We start from the raw sequence: 21514 nt of genomic DNA on the forward strand, positions 1-21514 counted from the left end.
TTTTCATCCCATCCAAATGACTGAACAATAATTGGTTAAACAATAATATAACACAAAAGTATACTAAAAATTAATTCCTATTGAACCAAAGAGCTATGATTACATGCACATAGAATTAATTATGCTTTAGGGACTCAAAGATTGATGAAACCGCTGCATTTAATATGCGATTAATGCTTTTATACTAAGGAAAGAATGATTGAAGCTACAAATAAAACAAGGTTTTATTAAAATAATTGTCATATTTTTGAAACTTATTCAATCCACAACTTGTAGTTGTCCAAAAGAATTGTATATATTGTTTTTGATTTAATACTGATATAAACTGGCAACGATGACATAAGATACACTGCTGAACAAAATATTTTAAAAGTTGGCAAACAATTCCTGCAACAAATAAACCAAAGAGATTCCAGAGAATTGATTTTCCATTTGGGATTTGATGATTGATGACAACAATGAAAGTTTAATAATGTTATCTGATTAATTTTTTTTTATTAAATGGAATGAAGATAGAAATAAAAAAAGTTTATGTTAAAAATGAATGTGATGCTTTTACATATTATTTAATCTACCCCCACAACTGTCTGAATTCATTGTTTATATTCTATACCATAAATAATAGACACATCAATTATAAGTAACCACAATAAATATATTTTGCGCGTCATTTTTCGTTTTATATTCAAGACTACAGAGGATTATGGAGCCACAGTGAGAATTTACCTGAATGGCAAATGTTTAATGCAGGATGGAGGACCTGACATGGAAAAGCGTCTAGTATTCTAGTGGTTAAAATAGGACAAAAAATTCCTATGTAAACATTGGGTGCATGTAAAAGAATCCTTGGCAGTTTGAATCGAAGAACAGGCAGAAACTCCACTGTCTGTCAAAAAATTTCCTCTTTTGTATTGATGAAGCTTAGAAAAGCCCAGCTAAGAATTTACTCAAAATCGTCTTATTTTAACTAAAATATAGCCCTTTATTAAAATTTTGTTGTTTGATCCGAATGTATCAAATACATCAATAAAAAATACCAGGAATCCTCGTATTTAAGCCCTGCCGTTATTAAGCCCATGGGCTAAATAATGAGTTTTTATTTCGAATTTAAGCCCATGGGCTTAAATTTAAAATATATTTTAGAGTGGTCTCCCTTTTAAATTTTCAAACCACATGTGAACTACAGGCTACGAGTGTGTTCTCGAGTCACACTCCAGTCTTGTACTGCCAGGTGAGGATCAACTCAGTGACGACCCATTCGAGGATTCCAGTTCAGACGAGGACTTTGATGGGTAATGGATGCTCACCATACTACTTAAGGTGACAAACTTGTTATGGCATGCAACTTTTAGCTGGTCTATATACAGTTTGTTTGCGAAATGATCATTTAAAGATGCATTATGTAATTAGAGCTGACAGTTCTTGCTTTAATAGTTTTAAAGATAGGTTGCCAGGCAACAAAACATACACCCACAGCAGCTAAATCGTCCGAGAGGTCGACAAGGGTTGTCGCATATTTATTCCTTTGTAGGTAATTGGGGGCCTTTATAAGACAGTTCCATACAGATCAGATTATAATTTTTGCCTTTTGAAGGTTCACAAGATTCTACAAATTGAAACAAGGGTCTCAACTCTGGAAGTAATCTACATAAATTGTTAAAATTTGACAGGCTTTTTCATTTCACAAATTTAAATGATTCATATAAATTTCATACATATCAGATGATAACTTTCATTATTCTAGCATTAACAAGGTTGAACAAAGTGAAACAAGGGCAATAACTCTAGAAGTAATAAACAGAAATTGCTGAAATTCAATAGGATTCTTCTCGGCAGATAACTTTTGATTTTAGAGCGTTCACAAGGTTCAACAAAGTGAAATAAGGGCCATAACTCTACACATTATAAACGGAAATTATTGAAATTAAATAGGCTTCTTCATCTCACTAATGTAAACAACATATATCAATTTTAAAACTATTGGATGATAACTTTTGGCGTTAGAGCGCTCACAAGAAATTGTGGACGATGGACGGACAGACAGAAGGACGGGGGCGACGGCAATATACGTGAATAAATGTCTAAATAATAGTTTATATAACATTTGAAGTCAACATAAAGGCCTGTAAAAGGCAGATTTAGCTCTTACATAATGCATCTTTAAAATTGTCAATATTCAGATGACTAGAAACCATCTGTCTGTTGGGAAAAGGTAAGGAGACACTGTCTCATACCTGGAATCCTTCTCTATGTGAAGTTACAATGCTCAAACATGTTCGAGTTTACAAAGTGTTATTTGGTTTGCAACGCATTTAATCACGTTTTAAAAAAATAGCCCTTTGTCCCTCGAACACAGAAAACACATTAATTTCATCCAATATATCCGTAGCAGTCTTAAACTGAAATGAACTAACGTGTATTAGTGAATAATCAATAATTTTTTTCATTATTCCTAATTGAAAAAAGCACAATAAAAACATACTGATCAGAAAGGATATCTGTGTTAAGCCTATGTTTACCAATGTTAGGTTCATAGAGTAAGCTTTTCTACCAGTTATAAAAATACGATCTATGTAAAGAAGTAGAAATTAACAAATAGTTTGGGTTATCTGAGTGTCAGTCGATCACATAAAAACAGTATAAGATTGCATGACCAAGCTGGACGATAAGACTCATGAAGAAATGTAAATCCTTTTATAATTACTAATAAAAGTGTCTCCTAGCTACCTATAATCTTTGCTAAAATCTTTTGATGAGCTTTTTTGAAATCTGATTAAATTCAAGCCAGGAGATTATCTATAATTATATATGCCGTTGATATTTTTTCTTAATTAAATGTTAAATAATCAATTGAAGTACATATTAGTGGGGATTAAGACAGGATTAATTAGATATAGCTGGATAACTCTTTGTAAACTTCTTCATGTCAGCTAGTTGATGGAAAAAATTCCTAAGGATTTTTCAGCGGTGCAGGATGGAGGGGCTGGCACGTAACACCATCTAGTCATTTGGATAAGGCAAAAAAACTGAGATCTTGTGATATATTTGTGCATATAAAAGAATCCTTGACACTTGAAATTAGATAAAAAAAATTAGACATAAATGCCACCGTCTTGGCAAAATTCCCTATCCCCATTAGCTCATTTGGTTTTAAATATCAATATATCTACACATGAAACACACCCTAAATTGTTTAATCAGAAAAGGTGTCATCTCTGCTATCAAATTACCTGTACCATTAATGCAGTTCTTACATAAGTTGACACAGACAAAACTTGTCGGTCAAACCCGCCCATCAATTAATCAATTGAATTAATCAACACAAATCTTCACAATATAAGTCAGGTGAGAATATTTCACACCTAGACGTTTCATAACATTTAGCATTGTCACTTTTTCCCTGAATGCTACCTGTCGAACCGATTGATTGGTTGGTGAAATACAGTAAATTAACTATCAAATGATGATAACAGGTTTGAGGACGAGCAGGCAGTGGATTTCCGTGAGTAACAGGATGAGATGTCGTGCTTTATAGATTTTTTAGACCTGATTGTCAACACGTAAATAATTACTCGAGACTGTATCAACAATCTACCTATTGTCATTAAAACAATCTGATCGGAACCAGAAACAGGTAAATCAAATTTTATAGTGTCACCACGTGTTGTTTCATTATATTCAAATATGGCAATCTAATTTCATGGAACATTGTACGAATACAATTCAGACATTAGCCAGCCAAAAGGTAAATATGTTATTATTTTTGTGACACCATTGTGTCAATTCATTATAATTTCATAGAAATTGTTGGAATAAAAAGTTCAGAGCTTAGGAAATCTCAAGGTAAATATATTGCTTTTTTTACTATACAAATCTCTGTACTTAATACTGTCACCATGTGCTATTTCATTTTATCAAATACTGCAATTTCATGGAACATTGTTGGAATTAACTTCAGAGCTTATAAAAGGTGTCATTTTATCATACTCAAATACTGCTATTTAATTTACTGGTAACCAAACATTGTTTGAGTACAGTTCAGGGCTTAAAGGGACAATAACACTCTTGCTGGCTTGAAAGCTCCAGAAAATAAATAATATCTCTATCTAAGTACTAGATGTTTAAGTGTCCTACCTGTTGTGTAAATTATCCATTACATCCTATTTTACTTGTCCAGAGGGTTCAAAAATATTTTTAAATCGAAGTTTCATTTGAAAAGGTTTACGTTAGACGTTTCAAACCATTATGTTGAATTTTTCAAAATTTTTACATAAGGTGTGTTAAGATGAAATTTGTATCATCAATTAATTGAAATATTCTAAAATAGTACAATTTGTTGACCAGAATAAAGATTGGGACATATTATTCAGTCACAACAAGAGGGGTATTGAGCCTTTAAATTACGAAGTCAAAAGCTGTATTAGTATTTTTGTGTCACCATGTGTTGTGTCATTATACTCAAATACTTCAATATAAATTCATGGAACATCTTTGTGTCCCCAATGTGCCATTTCATTACATGTGTACTCAAATACTGAAATATAATTTCATGGAACATTGTACGAATAAAGATCAGAGCTTAGCTATAAATATATATTATCTTTTGTCCCCAATGTGCCATTTATTTCATTACAGGTGTACTCAAATACTGAAATATAATTTTATGGAACATTGTATGAATAAAGTTCAGAGCTTAGGAAGCCCAAAGACAAATATATATTACCTTTGTGCCCCCAATGTGCCATTTCATTAAATGTATACTCAAGTCAATATAATTTCATGGTAACTCGGTAAATAAGGCCCTGTGTGCACATTGGCGTGCACGTAAAATAACCCTTGACAGATGGAATTTAAAATAAGAGTAGACTATAGTGCCACTGTCCAGGCAAAATTTCCTTTATAGTACACTGTATGGGGTATGCCCGCCTTCATTAGCCCACTTGGTGTAGAACAATAGGATGTTAAACCGCATTTGATTTCAATAAATCTATAGTCAAGTTGAATGGATGGAATGGGACCCCTATACCTGATCAACATTTTACTAACATATTGTAATGGGGAGAATTTTGCCTTGACAGTGAATTTTTGCTTTTTCTATTTCCAAGTAACCTTTTATGTGCACCAACAATTTGGTTTTTTTTTTGGTATTAGCTGAATCCAGAGCAATAAACACACAGGTATGAAAATAATAATTTTAGCTACACCTAATGTCTGGCACTAATGAAATAATACCTGATATTCTTGACTTTGTGTGGGGACATCTATCAAAAATATCAATCAAAACACATTAATAAGACAAATAAGAGCTGGATATATCGAAAGACACTTTGAGACAGATTGTGTCTAAGGATGTAAATGGTCACTCGGTTAACTGATCACGGTTCGGTTGCACTGTTGAATCGGTTCAAAAAAATTCATATGATAACATAGGAATGGTAACCACAGCATTGTTTTCTTTCGCTAAGACCACATAAATACTTAAAATAGCACTTGTTATTTGTAAGAAGTCTCGGGAAGGTTACCCCTCAGATTAACAAATTTAAGATGAAGACTGTAAATACGAAACCTGTCACAGGTAGTGTCAGGCACAAATTTAAATTCAGGCTTTGTCAAACATAATCCCTCTGATGACTATCATTTTGTCAGCACTCTTCTGTCTTTTTTCAATGGGCAGCCACGGTGGCTTAGTGGGTAAGCCCGGAGGTCGCATGTTCAATCCAAGCATTGGCCGTGAAAGTTCATCGGGATTCTCCGACATGGTTCCCCCTTGTCAGTGGTGCAGGATGGGGGGCCTGACAGGACAGTCATCTAGTCATTCGGATTCGACGAAAACCTGAGGTCCCGTGTATACATTGGTGTGCACGTTAAAGATTCCTTGACAGTTGGAATTCGACATAAGAGTAGACCAAACTGCCACTGTCCGGGCAAAATTTCCCTCATAGCACACTGTATGGTGTATGCCCGTCTTCATTAGCCCAGTCGGAGCTGAACAGTAGGACATAAAACCCCATTTCATTTCATTTTTTTCTTTTTTCAATGTTAATTATTTTTACCTTTAATATATATCTGGCACAACATTCGAAATATCAGTTTGCAAGATTCATTTTTTAGTGTTTTCGATCCTTGATACATATTTTGGAAAAAATTCGAGTTATTGGGTACTAGATTAGTACTGTCTGACATTTTGTTAGTTTAACTGAAATCTTTAATTTCATTTCCAAGTCTGTTTAAGATATAAACATAAATATTATTAACACAACACTATTTACGTATTCCCCTAATTAATTATGAATCTGGCTAATCTTTGTAATGTTTTGAATGTGACCAAGAAGACTGTGATTAAAAGACATCTAAGAACTGATTCAAACTCTGCGAAAATATTGAATATGGGTATAAAAAAATATCAGACAAAACTAAAATATGTATAAATACCCAAAAATATTTTTAGGTGTTTTTCCAGGGAATTTAGATCATGCACTCCATGAACTAATAATAATATTTACAGACTCTAAGATTATATTGATCAAAATGTACAATTAACACATGTTCTTGAAATTAATTAACTAATAGGTAAATGAGCCTCAAGGTATATTTTATAGGATGGTGACCATGATGAAGAATCGTTAAAGAGTTGTAGCCAACCAGAAAATAGGTGTGAGAGCAGATGGCAGACCATGAATATTAGATCTAAGAATATTGCATGCAACCGATGCTGTTAATAATATCAATCATATTGATAATATACTCTTCAAAAAAAAGTAGGGGATATTCAGAAACAATACAAAACTGTGGAAATGCACTGCTGTTTTTATTAGAGGTAACCAGTGTATGTTAATAACAGGCCAATTGCCTATACACATGAACATAAACAGTTCATATGGGCGGTTTATCTGACGGCCCCATTTCACTCGCAAAGAGATACACAGTCAAAAGTGAAAATGGACGTTTTTGATTTTTGTCTTAATAATGTGTAATTGCTCCACCAATCCTCAGACATTCAGCAATTCGTCGTGGCATGCTCCTAATCAACCGTCCAATCAAGATTTGGGACAATCTGACCCACTGATCTTGCAGTGCCACGGCCAATTCTTGCAGTGTTGTCCGTTGAGGGTAAACAGCAAATCTTATGCAAGAACCGATAGGAAAGCAAACATGGATAGATAAACCAGCATGCGGCAGTTTTCATCAACCCTTCCTTGAAGTGTCAAATTTGACAATGAACCTCTCCCATGCGTATGGTGCTATTGCGTGTCACATGTGCAGCTCAGTGGTTCTGTTGGGGCGATAAGTTCTTCATCTGTGAACATACTCTGAAAGCATGTCAAGTGTCCATGACTATTTATCATATCACAACCTGCATAGGTATTTGTATTTCAATATCCCCTACTTTTTTTTAAGAGTATATAATCTGACACTATAAGCCTTCTGAATTTATTTTCAAACTAAAAAATTTAAATAATCTTTTAGAGACATTAAGTAACTGAATATAGCAATAGGGAAAACCTTATTTGTGCGACATTTCGAAGAGTATTCTCTCAACATTATCAAGCTAAGAATTCAAGTTATTTCAGAGAAAGAGAGGGTTTAAGTCCACTTGACACATACTAACATACGGCAGCTTTTATTTCGATGATTCGCCTGTGTGTAGGGGTCTTTAGCTGTGAGCGAGGATACACAGAAAACCCACAAGGTTAGACAGGAGAGAGAGAGAGAGAGAGAGAGAGAGAGATGGGTTTAACGTCCAGTCCACACAAACTAGGTCATTTCGGGACTAACACATGGTTCAATTAATTTTATTTCAATAATTCGCTTGCGCCTAGGGGTCTTTAGCAGTGGGAGGAAACCGGAGGACCTGGAGAAACCACGAGGTTGGATAGGTGACTTTACTTCTTGTCATGTCCAACCGGGGAATTGAAATCCCGCCAGTTGACTCAATAACAGACCTTATGATACAGCGCGCACATGCTAACCATTCGGCCATCCAAGCCGCCCTTGATTAGACAGGTGACCCTACCTTATGTACATGCCTGTGATCCGACCATGCCATTTGACTTAATGACAGACATATTGTTGTACTAGGTTAGTTGAGTATCTTGTATAGATTTCATTCTAAGTTAAAGTGGTATTATGGAAGATTAGATAAAGAGTTGACAGTTCTCGCTATAATAGTTAAAAAATAGATAATGTAAAGGGAAAATACTGGTATCACTATGAATTGTACCTTAAGTTTACTAAATGTCATTGTGTTTGATAACAACAAGAGGATACTTGTTGAAAGTCTTGTTATTAAAATAAACGTAGTGATTGTTTCCCATAAAAAATGTGATCTGTTAATGTGTTTCCTGATCGCTATATGCCACTCAAAGATTATGGTCTAATAAAGACGTGCATACGTCATACAGTGTGCTATGAGGGAACTTTTGCCCAGACAGAGGCGCTACAACCTACTCTTTGATTGAATTACAGGACTTTGTTTTATTGTTCCATCCAAACGACTAGGTAGCTGTACTTATCAGGCCCTCCATCCTGCACCACTAAGCTTACAAGGGGAAACCACTCCGGAAAATCCCTATGAACTTCCTCGGCCAACATTGGGAGTGAACCCGCGACCTCCAAGCTAGCGAGCCAGCATCTTACTTAGCCACCGTGACTCCCCTGCAGAAAAGAAAGATATTACAACCCTGTGTTATTTAATTTCTAGATTCAATTCCTGTTCTAAATTTCCAGACACTTCTATTAATAGACAACTTAGATTCCATTGAGAAGGTTTAAGTGACATCTGATAGAGATAATCTCCACTTCAAAATCACTAATAACGGAAACACGTCATTCACAACTCACACAGATATCTTCTCAAATATCTTGAGCTGTAACATCAAACATTGTATAAAGAGACAACTTTGTTAAATCAAAATCTTCTACCAGTAAAATCATTTCCATTATATGAACCATGAAAGAAATCCCAAACTAATTAAGATGTAATATTTGCAAATACGGCCCAGGATTCAGTTACAACTGAAAGCAACAGGTGTTTTGGCAACTGGCTTCAACTGAATTCATGCAACTGAAAAAAGTTTGACCTGAGCACCTCTTATAACTCAAAGTAGCTAGTTCCAGTCAGTTGAAGCAAGTTGCCCATATTTAACTAGTTGCCATTGACATGATTGGCCTTACAACTGGCCCAACTTGTTTCCATGGAAATAACATCACATGACAAGAGACATGTGACTTTATAAATAGGTAAAATTAAAACTAACGAAGGCATATACTTTTCAAATGTCGATCATAATGTAGTGATATAATTGTGGCAAGACCGACCAGGTTGATGCCTTTGGGGTGCTTCTTCTAGTGCATTCACCATTTTGTTGACCATGTGATAAATATATTAACAATCACATGTTAAATGCAATTACTATCAGTTCCGAGTGGACATGAGCACTCCAAATACAGTTGTTCCTAGTTGCTGATATGATTGACATAAGCACACTTGCAACTGCCAGGAACTATTTGTTTTGAATTGCAAAGTCGACATAAGTTCCACTTAAAAGACCAAGCCCAACTCTCCAATTATTATTCAGAAGTTCAAGATACTTCTGTTTCATTCGATTACTCCTTTATTCTAATCAATTTATTAATTGATATGCTTGTATGATTTCTTTAAAAATAATGTCACTTGAGACTAAAGTAGAAATTTTTGTACTTATCATTGAGAACGTAAAAGAATTGAAGTACTTGATATATAGATTAATCAAAATTTTCATAATGATCAATCATGTCTATTCAATGGTATGCAAGGAGGAGTTCAGAGTTGCATTGACCCTGGGCATCTATTTCAGGGGATATCCAAGAGGGAAATTAAAATTAAGCTTTTTAAAATTTGAAATTATCGCTTTTATTGCACAAGCCACCCTACAGTCCTACAAGCTTGGCAATGGCCCTAGCAACTAGTTTAGGTGGCATCAAAGAGCGCAGAAATTAAAATTATTTTTGTAAAAATCGAAATTATCGCTATTAACCTAGTTGCACAAGTCACCCTACAGTCCCACAAGCTGGTGTGAGACCCTACCCTAATGTACATGCCTGTGATCCGACCATGCCATTTGACTTAATGACAGACATATTGTCATACTAGATTAGTTGAGTATCTTGTATAGTCTTCATTTTAAGTTAAAGTGGTATTATGGAAGATTAGATAAAGAGTTGACAGTTCTTGCTATAATAGTCAAAAAAATAGATAATGTAAAGGGAAAATACTGAAAATTTCCGTATCAGCTTCACGCTGTTTATTCAATTGCATCCTTTGAAGGTCCTCATAACCAGTTAATAATAAGTTAATTACCTTGGTGTATTTGTTGTTTTTGTTAGAATCATTTACCGTTTTATTTCCTTTTGTTACTGGACCCTATGTACCAGTCTGGGGGGTGAAGGGGGGATGTCATGTAATCAAGGTGTTGGTCCTGAACATCATCAAACCTCTGTACACAACTGTGTATATGGTGTACATATTTATCACAATCATTTATAAAATACACAGATTTCCCCCAAATAACCTCTAAAACAATAACCATTTACAATGTATATGGTATACAATGACTGGTGTGTTAAACATCATCAAACCTCTGCACACCAGTGTGTATGTTTATATCACAATCATAAAATACACAGATTTCCCCAAAATAACCCCTAAAACAATAACCATTTATATGGTATACAATGACTGGTGTGTTAAACATATAGCGCTAAGTTGTGAAACAGTGATTGTATTCCATATAAACAGTGTCGTTGTTCTGTTTTTTTATGAGCTGAATCGCTAAGTGCCATTAACAGATTAAAAGTAAACATCTGTTCTCACAGCTATCCTGGTCAGGACTTTTCCTGCTATTAAGTTGAACCCATTAAAACTTCAGAATGATACTAACAGAATTGTAGTCCATAAGTGTAAAATAATGTTACTTCACAGTTTTATTAGGGCAGGGTATTGTAATCTGATTGCGAGATATTTTTCATTAAGCATGTCAAGTTTGTGCATCTACCATGCAGTGGCGACAGCACATACATGTTTGATGAAAATTCTGTGAAATGGTTTTAAAGCTTCTACATTTAGAAATATAAGTTTTTTTTATAAATGTCCCCTGAAAAAAAAAGGACGTTTGTATGTAGATGTAGAATAATCAGAATGTTTCAGTTATAAGGATGGGCAAGTAAATCTCAAAAGTGAATGTCACCGGGGTTAAATGTGGTTTCGATATTATAGTTGTTAAGAATTTGCACACAAATATGAGTTCAGAAATGGTTATGCAATCTGTGTTTAAAGCCCTTGTGGTATCATTTCCAGGGATGGATTGAAAAGGAGTATGGTAGTTCAGGGGTCCCTAAACTAGTTAATATTTTGCGTAGTTTTGAGTCCCCTTTTAATCATGAATTTATTTTGTTTTTGATGAATTGTTAAGATTGCCGCATAATCTACAAACAGCAGGATATAGTCTAGGAAACACCATTTACAGTCATAGAGTATGATAGAGTGGGAACCGGTCATGGAGCAAGGATCAGGGCCCCTAGTCTGTCCCTGGCATCATATGGACTGATAGTAACCACAGGTTTATTTGTGAAAATACACATTTAAACAACATTTAAATAGGGCCTACCACCTGTAGCACTTTGCCCTCAAACTAAAAATAAATTGTTTATTGGAATCTTCCAGCAATGTTTGTTTTGCTTAGGAATTAGCTGAGAAGTAAGTTATTTTCTCGTGGTTCATAATGGGTACGAATAAAATTTGTAGTACCAGATATTTGATTTCAGTGACCCCATTTGTTCCCAGGACACCTCTTTCACTTAAAATCCTATTTTCTATCCAGACGGACCTTCCATATAATAATCTATCTGCATAAAATGTTTATAAAAATACACATTTAAACAACATTTAAATATGGTCTACCACTTTAGCACTTTCACCTTGACCTAAAAAGAAATTGCTATTAATACTCGATCAATACCAATTGTTAATTTATATGATCAATTAAGGTCCACCATGTAATACAGAAATTTGTAACACGTTTTTTAACATATCTTTCTGCATGAATTAACAATAAATTGAATATTTTTCAACACCATATCTTTCTACATGGACTAACAATAAATTATTTATTGGATTAAATGGAAACATTTGTTTTTCTTCTGTAAAATAAAATACAAATTATCATTTTATATGGCATATTTCAAGTAATCCAGTGATACTGAAATCCTATCTTTCCCCTCCATTTTCAGGGATTGACCAAAAAGGATTATTGATTGAATTTACATTGTTTTTGATGAATTGCTAAGATTGCCACAAGTTAATCCATTAGCTTGAAACTCCAGGATATATACTCTAGGAAAAACCATTTTCAGTCAGTTTTTCAAAAGAAATTTTGTGCCTGGTTGAAGTGAACCCTACCTGCTGGACTACCCCCACCCCACTTGGTGCGAACCTCTTACGGAGCATGTTAGCCATGTTATTACCAAATTTGGCAGCCATTTTGAAAGAAATAGCACACACTAAGTGAAAAATACATCTTTTGATTTTTGTTTCTTCAAATTCGTTTTTTAAGCACATTTCACCTATAAAACTCGTTTGTGTTTGAGGAGTTTAATAAAAAAAATTCTACTACCACTAAAAAACTATCGCTCTCCGAAACCTCCTGAAGGCTAATATATTGAATTATGTTAATTAGGTCATTTCGTCTTGGCCAAATTCGGCCGAATTTGAGTAAGATTTTGTCTGAGAAATGTATCATTGAATGTATTTTAAGTTTCATCAAAGTCGGATAAAAAAATGTGACCTCTAGAGGGTCCACAACCTTGGTATTACAAACTTTTACAAGGAGCGGCCATTTTTTGCAGCAGTTTTGGTCCAATTTTCATGAAATTTGAACTCTACCATCATTTGGGTGTAACGGTGATATATTTGAATGGTTTTTAAATTGGGTAAAATTTGTAACCTCTAGAGGGTCCACAAGCCCAAAATGTGAAATCTTAATTATACAATCAGTGGCCATAATCCAGAAAATTACAGTTCAATATGTATGAATATCCCATAGAACCAGGATCGTTTGGTTATAAAAATGTATTTCAAGTTTCATCAAAATCAGATAAAAAGCTCTAGAGACAGAAGCGAGATAAAACTATATTATCAATTAAAGCCGCCGATTTCGTGTGCATCTTTCGAAAAATATTTTTAAATTTAAATTCACAAAATATTAATGGTAGATGATCTAGCTTGGATTCATTCGAAAATGAAACAAAATGAAATGGGGTTTCATGTCCTACTGTTTTGCTCTAACTCTATTGAAGACGGGCATATGGCATACAGTGTGCTATGAGAGAAATTTTGCCTGGACCGCGGCACTAAGGCCTACTCTTTCTTAAATCGAATTCCAACTGTCAACGGATCTTTTATACGCCAATGTGTACACGGGACATCAATTTTTTTCGTCTCATCCAAATGACTAAACAGCTGTCATAGTCAGGCCCTCCATCCTTCATCACTGACAAGGGGGAACCATGGCGGAAAATCTGGATGAACTTTCTCGGCCAATGCAGGGATTGAACACCCGAACTCCAGGCTAGCGAGCCAGCGTCTTACCCACTTAGCCACCATGATCCCCTAGAATTCATTCGGATTAAAAAGAGGTCCACCAGAAGATTTTAATAAACATTAATTATATATGTTGCTGTTTCAAAATTTACCAAACACTGAGTGCAATTCCTGAACTATTTTTGGGGCCGATATTCCTTTTCTGACATTTTTTTCTAAAAAGAATTTGGTAATCAACATTAAAAAAAATCAGCAATTATAAATCAATGTTGCTAACCGTTTTTCAAACAGTTTTATAGCCTATAAATGAAGAGCAGTGACAAATTGATTTATTGTTCATGGGTTAATGAAATTTACTGGTTATACTGTCCACTATAGAAATATTACACCTGAACAGACAAACAGGCACCAATTACAAGCTGGAGCTATGATTAATGAAGTATATCCCTTTGCGCCTCAATGATTTACATTCAGTAAATTGTAGTGATTCAGTCGGTTCTACTGGGGAAATAAACAGTTTAAAACCAAAGTACTTAGTTGCTCATCTTAAAAACTTTAAGTTCTAAATATTTAAAATTAATCCTTTGTGAGATTCTCAAGTTGCTATTTATTCATCAAGAACCCGAAGAACTAGTCATTAATTTGGCTTGGATGGCCGAATGGTAAGCACGCGCGCGCTGTATCAAAAGGCCTGTCATTGAGTCAACTGGCGTGGTTTCGAATCCCCGGTTGTACGTGACAAGGAGTAGGGTTGCCTGTCCATCCTCGTGGGTTGTCTTCAGGTCCTCCGGTTTCCTCCCACTGCTAAAGACCCCTACGCACAAGCAAATTATTGAAATAAAATTAAACCATGTTAGTCCCGAAATGACCTAGATTGTGTCGAGTGGACGTTAAATCCCATTTCTCTTTCTCTATTAATTTGGCTTGGCCTTAACATCCACTCTACACAAAGTAGGTCATTTTAGGTTTAAATTAACAGTATTATTATCTTTATTTCAATAATTTTATTTGATCGCAGGGTTTTGTTTCAGCAGTGTGAGGAAACCGGAGAATCTGGCAGTTAGACACGCACAAACCTGGATACTATACCACATCATTTGACTTCCGATGGACCTCATGTCCTAAAGCGCATTTGTTAAAACCACTTTGTCTTCCCCACCTCTCTTGCAATGGTAATGAGTGCCATGTACAAGGCAGGGTATACATATCTTATTTTAATATTTTAACACGCAGTACTACTTTTCAAGTGAGGAATTAAACTGCTGACAAATCTTTGTTGTCCAATTACTCATAGAGTAAAGAAATAAGATAGTATTAACATGAGACAGGGGCAATAACTGTGAATATATATAATAAAAGAAGAACTCTGAATTTCAATATGATTTCTTGCGTATCGAATATCAAACATTTCAAGCAATTTCAAAACAGTCATGACATGTAGATCCTTTAAAGCAATTGTGGACAGTCAGATACAGACACATAAAACATGGGCAGATAAAAGCATTCTAAACATTATTCTCGTCTTTTCAAAGAATGGATGGAATAAAAAAAAATAATGTTAAAAAATTAATAGCAAAAAACAACTATAATAGCAATTTGTTACTATTTTTATATAAACAACCATATCAGGTTGTTAAATATTAATGTGCATTTCATTGATATAACACACGGACTGTTTGAAGTATGACTAACAGTATATTGATAATTGATAAGCATATTCCTTTTATATCTTAACAGTCCGTAACCAGACAAATAATCCTTAATGCTTGAGGAATCGTGCCAATTTCATCTTTTGGTTGGTTGGTTGGTTTCCTATTACCTATTAATACAGGTGATACACATACTAAACTTCCGCTATCTGTTTGCAGTTAGCTCTGCTTGAGAACAGTCACTAAGCTAGTTGACTGACATTTTAAGTCCTAAATAGACGATTTGAGTAAAAAACACTTAGTGTATTTCGAAAATTTTAAGAAGTATATATTCTGCTTTTATTTAATAAAATTGAAAAGATTTAATTTGTCTTTTTGTGTAAAACAGATGTGAACCGGAGTAGAACTGCATTACTAATTGTTGGATATAGCAGCCATTTAGGACAGAGATCTATTCTCAAAGTAGAGTAGATAGTTCTCTGTGTGCAAAATGATATGATACAATGATAGCATTTATCGACAAATAAACATTTTTTGTAATATACACAATTTATTTTAGAAATATTCAATTAACTCTTAGATATAAATGTGAAATATTTGTATTTCTTTCAGGATGTAGTATATAAAAACATATGATTCATTAAAGATGCATTATGTAAGATTTAGACAAAGAGCAGGTCGTTCTTGCTAGAATAGTTCAAAAATAGATAATTCAAAATTAATATATTGAAAATTTTATTAAAATTACTTTATTCTGAGCAAAATTATGGGTGCTGTAAGATGTAGCCCAGATTGTTTATTATCGCTAGCAAAGGCACTGGGCAATAGAGACTTAGCCTCATTCGTCCATTTTATAGTTAAATTTTTAAATCTCTTGCAGACTTCCTAATCCATTTAAATCTCTGCCATGATGTTCTACAGCAGTGGTTATCAACCTATTTTTGCCAACGGCACACCTTGGAACACATAAAAATAACGGCACACCTGGCTAAATACATATGAAGAATATTTGAATTTTGCAACTGTACACAGAGACTAGTCATAGACACATAGAATGACTCAAACTAAATTAAAAAAAATCCACAGCTATGAATTTATCAGTAGACACCAGTGAATACTCAATTGGGATCACATGGTTTCTAACATTTTCTTAGTGTGCCGTTCAAAATATCGCGGCATACTTAGGTAGATCTCGCTGCACACTGGTTGGAAATCACTGTTCCATAAAGTTGAATATAGGCTTGTCATGTTAATAAATGTCTAAATAATAATTTGAATAATAACAACATTTGAAGCCAAAATAAAGACATGCAATAGGTAGATTTAACTCTTACATAATGCATCTTTAACAGATATGGTAAATCAACCAATTTTATAAGGCAACTGTGTAAAATATTGCACACAACATATCTATTCGACATTATCTAAATGAAGTACGACCATTTATTGGACTGTATCTAATATTAAAAATTAAAAATTAATTAAATTATGTTTCAATTACAGATTAGCCTGAAGACTGATCAATTAAACTGTTTAAGTTATAATCTATTGTACAGGTTAATCCATTAGACATGGATGTATTAAGGATAATATTATTATTAGGAAATAATTGATAAGGTGTCTGCCTGGGGATTTTATGTTTGTCCGTCAGATGCATAATGTGAAACCATGGATACCTAAGATCTCTCATTAAGCCATCAAAAATGATGAATTTCCCGTATGTCCAGGCCTTTAAAGATACATTATGGGAGATAAGATAAAGAGATGGCAGTTCTCGCTATAATAGTTAAAAACTAAAGATAGTGTAAAGGTAATTTGCTGAAAATTTCAGTCAAATTGATCCACTATGAGCCGAGAAAGAAGCGGGTGAAATTTTTGCATAGTCTCGGTCATCATTACTATAATCATTAATATAAACAGCATAGTCTCGATTATCCACTTTTTCTGATTTAATTATCTTTGGCATATAGGAATCTAAAGAAAGACTTGTAATAAGCAGATTTTGCTCTTGCATAATGCATGTTTAATTAAGTAATAATATTGCCTTCCTCTCTTTTTTCAAATTAATATTTCTGCTCAAATCTGAGTGTAAAACGAAACAAAAAATCTTTACACCCCATCACCACCTCTGGTAAAAAAAAAACAATGCATTTTTCCCCTGGAAATTGTTCACTGTTGCAATTTCAATGGCATTTAGTAATATACAGGTCCCAATTCTATGGAATACAATCTGAGATACCTAGTCTAAAAATCGCTTAAAGGCTCAATACCACTCTTGGAGTAACTGAATAATATGTCCCAATCTTTATTCTGGTCAACAAATTGTACTATTTTACAATATTCCAATTAATTGATGATACAAATTTCATCTTAACACACCTTATTTTAAAATTTTGAAAAATTCAACATAATGGTTTGAAACGTCTAACGTAAACCTTTTCAAATGAAACTTCGATTTAAAAATATTTTTGAACCCTCTGGACAAGTAAAATAGGATGTAATGGATAATTTACACAACAGGTAGGACACTTAAACATCTAGTACTTAGATAGAGATATTATTTATTTTCTGGAGCTTTCAAGCCAGCAAGAGTGTTATTGTCCCTTTAATATAAACAGTAATGAAGCGAAATGAAATGGGGTTCAAAGTCCTACTTTTCTGCAGCGACTGCACTCAAACGACAGACAGGTTTACGCCATACAGTATGCAATGAGGGGAATTTTGTCTGGATAGCTGTGCTATTACCTACTCTTATTTCGTCAGGTTCCAACAATCAAGGGTTCTTTTACGTGCACATCTAAACAACTAGATACCCCCTAGCCCTCAGTTCTGCACCACTGACAAGTGGGATCCCTGCTGGAAAATCCTGATGTATTTTTTAGGTCAACACTAGGATCGAACACAGGATCTTGAGGCTAGCGTCTTACTCACTGAGTCACTGCTGCTCCCAGTAATAAACAGTAGTTGTATTCCAAAGAATTATGACCTGTGTATGAAAATAGTTCCATAAAACAGCTGCCTGAAGGATTTCATTAATCAGATCTTTTAAGCATTTCTACAAACAACTTTTGATGTTAACATCTACATCTGACAGCAAACAATCAGAATGAAACCTATAATCTTTAAATTCTTATTATAACTTCTCCCAATGATTTCTTAAAAGGACATAAAGAATTTAATTCTTATTATAACTTCTACCAATGATTTCTTAACAGGACAATGAATTTAATGCCAAACCTGTAATATCTGTGTTAACCCATGGTCAGGTTGTTTTCATCAATAGTCAAAAATATACTCTATTTATAATAAATGGAATGAAATGGAGTTTAACGTCTAACTGTTCTGCACCGACTGGGATAATGAAGACAGGCATATGCCAATCAGTGTGATATGAGGGAATTTGTGCCTAAACAGTGGCACTGCAGTCTACTCTTATATCAAATTCCAGTTGTAATGGGGTTTTTTACGTGCACCCCAATGTGTACACAGGATCTCGGCCCCTTGCCAGGCTCTCTGTTCTGCACCATTAACAAGGGGGAACCACGCCGGAAAATCCCAACACAGAGATTGGACATGGGACCTCCTGGTCAACAAGTCACCGTGGCTCCTCAGGACAAACAAAGAATTTTATGCCAATACTTCGATATCCATATTAACACATTTTAATCGAAGGCACTTACAACAAGCCAGGTCGTTTTTATATATTTCAAAATTAAAAAACCCCCAAATATTACTTTTATAGAGAGAGAGAGAGAAATGGGGTTTAACGTCCACTCAACACAAACTAGGTCATTTCGGGACTAACATATGGTTCAATTTTATTTCAATAATTTGCATGCGCGCAGGGGTCTTTAGCAGTGGGAGGAAACCAGAGAAAACCCACGAGGTTGGACAGGCGACCTTACTCCTTGTCACGTACAACCGGGGAATCGAAACCATGCCAGTTGACTCAATGACAGTCCTTATGATACACTGCGCTCGCGCTAACCATTCGGCCATCTAACCCCCACATTACTTTATAAAGACTGTTGTTGTAACATATGAAGAATTAATCATCATTACTATGTTTTCATCTAAAGAGAGATAAAGATAGCAGATTGTGAACTTAAAATGGCCTCAAGTCCACAACGTAAAATAAGTTTGAGTTATGTGACCCATTTGAATAATTTTTAGATCAAAATAGTTTTTAATTAAAATTATTTTTGAGTTTTAGACCATAACTAACAATCATGAAGACTTGAAATAGAATTTATCCGAACTCCCCCCCCCCCCCAAAGACATACGAAGCAAGAATGTTTATTGGTGGTGATGTGGCCTAAAAATTAGATTTCAATGAAAGTGTATTTGAATAAACTGAACTGTATATATGTATGGTATTAAATATAATATTTCTGTTTTAATTTTCAGATATCAAATACCAATGCCAGTAGAAAATTATCGTATATTAGAAACAAAAAGTTCAAGCTCTTTTTGAAGTCCGAAACTAAGAAGTTTTGTCCTTCAAAGAATAATCAAAAGTGAATTAAAAAATGAGAAGAATAACAAGCATTGGAATCTTAAACAACTCGATCTGAAGGAGCTTTTGAAGATGTTGCCGAGAAAAACAAAAGCAGCATATGTGAGTCTTTCCAAAATAAAGATCAACAATCAATAGCACACATTAATGTATGACTCTGAATTCTTGAAAAATGGTAACCAAACAACAGGAAAATAAGTGAAACCACTCTTCCCAAGAAAAACAGATATTTAAATGAGACAACCCTTCCCACGAAAAACAAATTTCTGGTGATCTGTAGGTTTAGGCTGCATCATCATGTGATGTAGTTATGGAGTGTTTTGCGAAATGACATGTCGAGAAAATAAAACATGTGAAATTATACTACCAGTAACGATCGGACCAGCAGAAAATGTGACACAATCTTTAAATATCTCGCGTACGCTAACTACCACTGAAATCAGCCTGATTTTAACCCTGGGAACGGTGACAACATTGTGCAACTTAATCGTGTTATTAGCTTCAAAATTTGCGAGCGGTGGGCAAAGTCCAACTCTGGTATTCATACGTAGTTTATGCGTTGGCGATGTTTTGTTGGGACTCTACGGCATTTCGAAAATGTTAATGTTCCTGAATCTGGATATCTTGTTGATTAACTTTTTCCTGCCAGAGAGTTTTTTCTTTACGGCATCGATAGCGTCTCTGTTGTCATTGCTGGCGCTAAATATTGATTGTAGTTTAAAATTGTCAAAACCGTTACAATATTTACAACACATGGACAAAAAGAATATCATTACGGTCATGGTGTTACTATGGAATGTCTCCTTCATAATAGGTTTCCTACCACAGATAGGCTGGAATGACCAAGACTACATCCTGTCGTTCTTTTTTTATTATCCCTGGCACTATTTGTTTTTTCACGGCGTGCTGATATTTATTATCATCTTGTTAAACTTTGTTGTCATACTATTTCTCCGTTATAAAACGACACAAATCGTGACGAATAATACATTCATGGGAGGTCATTCTCAAGAGTTTCAAAAGTATCGCCGTTTGGTTGTGACCACCATCATTGATCTTGGTTTGTGGTTTGTGTGTTGTGTTCCTTTTTATACATATTTGGGATTATTTTGTCGTGCTTGTCCTTTGGCTGATCTGCCGGGATCCGATATAAACATTGTGTATTTTATACCAGTATTTCTCATCAAGTCCTTTGTCAGTGCCATTGTCCACGGCTACAGAACTGCTCAAATAAAGTCTGTTATACAAACATTATCGCGTGGAGTGTCGCGTATGGTGAACAACTCGCGTAAAAATCGCAGACAGAATGGAATATCGGCCATTTCCAGCAACAGTGCAAGAAGTTCTAATCTATCGGACGAAGATGTGAGGTACAATGAACCAATCACAAGGATCGGTAGTCTTTATAGCAACAATACTTTTATTGGTGATTCACAAACTACAATTATGACAGTATTTTCAGACGGTTTGGTCGCAACTAAAGATGAAATTACTGTATTATGAAATTTTGTATGTTCTCTCATTTTCATGGATACAAAAAACATATCCAATATGGACACTGAGCTAAATGTCATAAAATATTAAGAGTATGACCTTCAAAGTGTTTGTTATGATTGTTTCACAAAGAGGCTGATGAACGATTGCAACCCATATTGATCTTTATAGCCTCTAATGTAAGATATAAGATATCCTTTCTTTTTGTTTTTATATCATAAGTACCATGTACTTATTCTATTATCTGTGGTATTTTTTAAATGGACATATTTTTATCTG

The 21514-nt window shown here is 34.5% G+C and overlaps 2 protein-coding genes across 3 annotated transcripts in view; one reads left to right on the forward strand and one right to left on the reverse strand.

Annotated features, from left to right (window-relative positions):
• LOC126826787 (uncharacterized) overlaps positions 1-21514 on the reverse strand; it is a 97980-nt gene that overhangs the window by 38968 nt on the left and 37498 nt on the right. The gene's annotated exons all lie outside the window — the stretch shown is intronic.
• On the forward strand, positions 3415-21505 carry LOC126826822 (adenosine receptor A3). Of its 2 annotated transcripts, none has more exons than XM_050555925.2 (2): positions 3415-3634; positions 19633-21505. In XM_050555925.2, the coding sequence occupies exon 2, from the start codon at positions 20069-20071 to the stop codon at positions 21242-21244; it is 1176 nt and encodes a 391-aa protein (XP_050411882.1). In that variant the 5' UTR covers positions 3415-3634; positions 19633-20068; the 3' UTR covers positions 21245-21505. The 2 variants fall into 2 exon arrangements, with proteins under 2 accessions (XP_050411882.1, XP_050411883.1); XM_050555926.2 differs by having other exon boundaries at positions 3618-3745.

Source organism: Patella vulgata, chromosome 7 (genome assembly GCF_932274485.2).
Source record: "Patella vulgata chromosome 7, xgPatVulg1.2, whole genome shotgun sequence".
In the NCBI taxonomy this organism is placed as follows: domain Eukaryota; kingdom Metazoa; phylum Mollusca; class Gastropoda; family Patellidae; genus Patella; species Patella vulgata.